Raw genomic sequence first — 4,037 nt, forward strand, 5'->3', positions numbered from 1 at the left:
ACAAAAGGAAACTAACTAACCACCTGATGAGATAACAATAATAATAATAATAATAATAATAATAATAATAATAATAATAATAATAAATATCCATTTACAAAATTCTTTACCGTCCCTCATGATATTATTTAACCAACCCTCTGAATGTACTGTAATATCCTATATCATATTTACATTACATGACCCAACATTACTGTCAGTTGATGTCATATGATTATCTATAATTCACTTAGAGTTTGACCTGTGGTATGGCGTCATTACCTAAAATCACTTACCACATCTGATCTATCATTTCATTAGTTGACCTGAGTTTATCATCTACATTAAAAGTTTTATAACCTAACATTTTGTTTTAAGATTCATATCTCTCTCTCTCTCTCTCTCTCTCTCTCTCTCTCTCTCTCTCTCTCAGCACCACACTCCGTTAAAAATGACCATCATTTGTTACATGAATACACTAAATTGCAATCCACTGAACTGATTTCATTCGTAACGACTCTCTTCAAGATCAGTTGCAACAGCGGTTCAATTAAGGCATACCCGATACATCTGAGTAGTACATTACGATAAACTCATGCAATGCTCTGGGCTCTCCCGGTTTCAATGCTCCGGCCGCTCCCGGTTTCAATGCTTCGGCCGCTCCCGGTTTCAATACTCCGGCCACTCCGGGTTTAAATGCTCCGGCCACTCCTAGTTTCAATGCTCCGGTCACTCCTGGTTTTAATGCTCCAGTCACTCTCGGTTTCAATGCTCCGGCCACTCCTGGTTTCAATGCTCCAGCCACTCCTGGTTTCAATGCTCCAGCCACTCCTGGTTTCAATGCTCCGGCCACTTCTGGTTTCAATGCTCCGGCCACTCCTGGTTTAAATGCTCCGGCCACTCCTAGTTTCAATGCTCCGGTCATCCTTGGTTTAAATGCTCCAACCACTCCTGGTTTCAATGCTCCAGCCACTTCTGGTTTAAATCTTGACCACTCCCTGGTTTCAATGCTGACTCCCGGTTAATTGCTCGGTGACTCCCGGTTTAATTGCTCCGGTCAATCATGGTTTAAATGCTCGGGCCACTCCTGATGTTAACCTTGTGGCATTTAATCTCAACAGCCATAAACGTTCGGGTCCGATTAATTTTCTGGTGTGGATGTGACTTATTAGAGAGCACAAGAGGTAAAGGCTGGAAGGTATAGCACACAAGTGAGGCTGGAAGGTATAACACCTGAAGAGGTAAAAGGCTGGAAGGTATATACACAAGAGGTAAAAGGCTGGAAAGGTATAGCCACAAGAGGTAAGGCTGGAAGGTATAGCACACAAGAGGTAAAGGCTGGAAGGTATAGCACACAAGAGTTAAGGCTGGAGGTATAGCACACAGAGGTAAAGGCTGGAGTGTAAGCACACAAGGTTAAAGGCTGGAAGGGTATAGCACACAAGAGGGTAAGGAAACAGAGTGCCAGCACAGAGGTAAAGGCACCAAGAAGGTACCATGCACAAGAGGGAGTAAAGGCTGGGAAGGAGTCCTGTGTACAGGAGGTAAAGGCTGGAAAATTATATAGCACACAAGGAGGGTAAAAAAGGCTGGAAGGTATAGCACACAAGAGGTTAAGGCTGGAAGGTATAGCACACAAGAGGTAAAGGCTGGAAGGTATAGCACACAAGAGGTAAAGGCTGGAAGGTATAGCACACAAGAGGTAAAGGCTGGAAGGTATAGCACACAAGAGGTAAAGGCTGGAAGGTATAGCACACAAGAGGTAAAGGCTGGAAAGTATAGCACACAAGAGTTAAAGGCTGGAATATATAACAAACTTAAACACAGGAATTCAACCAAACGAAAATCGTATTAACTTCAATAAACTGTTGATCAAATAATCGGGTCATGTAAGCATTAAATACCCTAACTGAACGCTAACTACCTCATTGATAACCTAACCTAATCTTCAGTAACTTAATCAGGGTTCCCACACGAATCACAATTTTATTTCCCTGGTTCACTTGGTATATTGGTGTTTTAGTATGGATGGTGATGGTGGTAGTTTAGGTGTGTGCTGGTGGTGATGGTGGTAGTTAAGGTGTGTGATAGTGGTGGTAGTTAAGGTGTGTGTTAGTGGTGGTAGTTAAGGTGTATGATGATGTTGGTGGTGATGGCGATAGTTAAGGTGTGTGATGATGTTGGTGGTGATGGTGACAGTTAAGGTGTGTGATGATGTTGGTGGCAATGGTGGTAGTTAAAGTGGGTGATGGTGGTGGTAGTTAAGGTGGGTGATGGTGGTAGTGGGAGTGAATATTTATGTTAATTATTTATGTTAATGTGAAAACTTAGAAGGTGGTTGACACGCATAACTGTTCAGAATCAAATTAAGTAAACATGCCTCAACCTTATGTTACGTAAACAAAGACAAATAATAATTATAATAGTTTACCTTATGTAATATTCTCAGCAGTGTTGACGTCACCAGCTTCAGTCTTTTTTCTTCCACCATCAAACTTTCTGATTGTTTCTTCACTTTGTCTTCTTTGTATCTTGAGGTGAAGTGACATAAAAATACTACTCATCTGTGTCGACTACAACACAACACAGACACTAGGATCTACCCTGAAAACATGTGTGTTAGTAGAACTGAACCCTAAGCTGAATGTTGTACTGTACAAGCCTTGGTGTGTCTCACTACCTGAAGTTGGCACCGTTATACGTTTCCAGCACTGGCGGGGCAGGTGTTAGTACAGTACAGTATGGCAGGCAGAGAACATCTAGTGTCCTCCCCTGACACATCAAGGCTCACGGGTCAACAAATCACAAATATGTGGTTTATGGACCTGCATTACTTTATATAAATTCAAATTCAATAATATATCAATCTTAACATTTTATTACCGATTATTTTAGATGTGAATATTCTAAAACTGCAACACACTGTAATGTTACGTTAATCATTTAAGCTAAACCGGTAAACTTGCACTTACCTTAACCCTTTCTTGGTGCGTCTTGGGCATTGAAGTCTCGGTCCTTGGTGTCACAGGTAACCGTAGAACAAAGCAATATTAGATTTTGAAATTATCAGTGGTCCTAAAACAACACTTCTTTAGAATAAAATAATCTCCCTGTGACAGGCTCCCATACCTGGTCTACCAGATTCAATTAATATAAACTTAAGGCGAAACTAAACAAATTTTTGATAATTAATATGCATGTTTGTCACTTATGGTAAGTCATGGACGTAGAAAAATATGATTGAGATGATTATGCTGCTAAAACCTATCAAACCCACTTCTTATAACTTAGACTAAAGTAAACAAAAATGAGCTAAACTTTGTGAGACATCAGCTCTATGCATGACATTGTTACGGTCACTCCCGGGGAAAACTTTTTTCACCCTGACCAGGAGCAGCTTTGTGAGTTTACTACCAGCAGTAACATCACTCTGCGAACACAACGATTGTTTAAACATAACCTGTAACATATTATGGTTTCCATGGTAGTGATAAGGGTAGGTGTAACTACAACAGTCTTAGTCAGTACATTAGCTTAGTAAATGTAAGATTAGCGGCTGACCTCTCTTGTATACATCTGGTAATATTAGGAGCTTGTTCTAAGTATATAAAATAGGGTCACTATTTCAAATTGGTTAATATAATTTACTGAAATTAGACATAACATTCTGGTTTTGCAGTTACCACTAGAGTGTTTAATCATCAGGTGAAATAAGTTGAGGTTCCTAATATTCATGAGAGCCTAAATATCATCAGGTTAAGTGTCTTATGGAGACTTAAAAATGTACATATATTAAGAAACATATACAAATCAATAAGAAATTGAATATAAACAACTAAAGTTATAGAAAAGAAATAGAGAAATTAAGTAAAATCATCTAACAACAAAAATCCCGGGGTGGAAGTGTCACACCAGCACGAATAATGTTTACAAATTAACCAACTAAGACGCAATTTGTCCCCGAGTCCAGCCTGGGCGTCTTATAGGCGGGTTTAAGTGTCGTTGTGTAGGTGAGGGAGGGAGGGAGGGTGAGGTAGTGTGTTAAGAGGGAGGGGGGG

General features: G+C 40.0%; 1 protein-coding gene across 1 annotated transcript; it reads right to left on the reverse strand.

Annotated features, from left to right (window-relative positions):
* Positions 1-529: 529 nt before the first annotated feature.
* On the reverse strand, positions 530-904 carry LOC121870110 (cathelicidin-B1-like). Its single transcript, XM_042371874.1, has one exon. The coding sequence runs from the start codon at positions 902-904 to the stop codon at positions 530-532; it is 375 nt and encodes a 124-aa protein (XP_042227808.1).
* Positions 905-4,037: the final 3,133 nt, after the last annotated feature.

The sequence above is a fragment of the Homarus americanus genome, unplaced genomic scaffold (genome assembly GCF_018991925.1).
Source record: "Homarus americanus isolate GMGI-L3 unplaced genomic scaffold, GMGI_Hamer_2.0 scaffold32583, whole genome shotgun sequence".
Taxonomy (NCBI): domain Eukaryota; kingdom Metazoa; phylum Arthropoda; class Malacostraca; order Decapoda; family Nephropidae; genus Homarus; species Homarus americanus.

What these genes read in the sequence shown, in the direction of transcription:
- LOC121870110 (XM_042371874.1), bottom strand. Translation starts at nt 904, where the DNA reads ATGACCGGAGCATTGAAACTAGGAGTGGCCGGAGCATTTAAACCAGGA.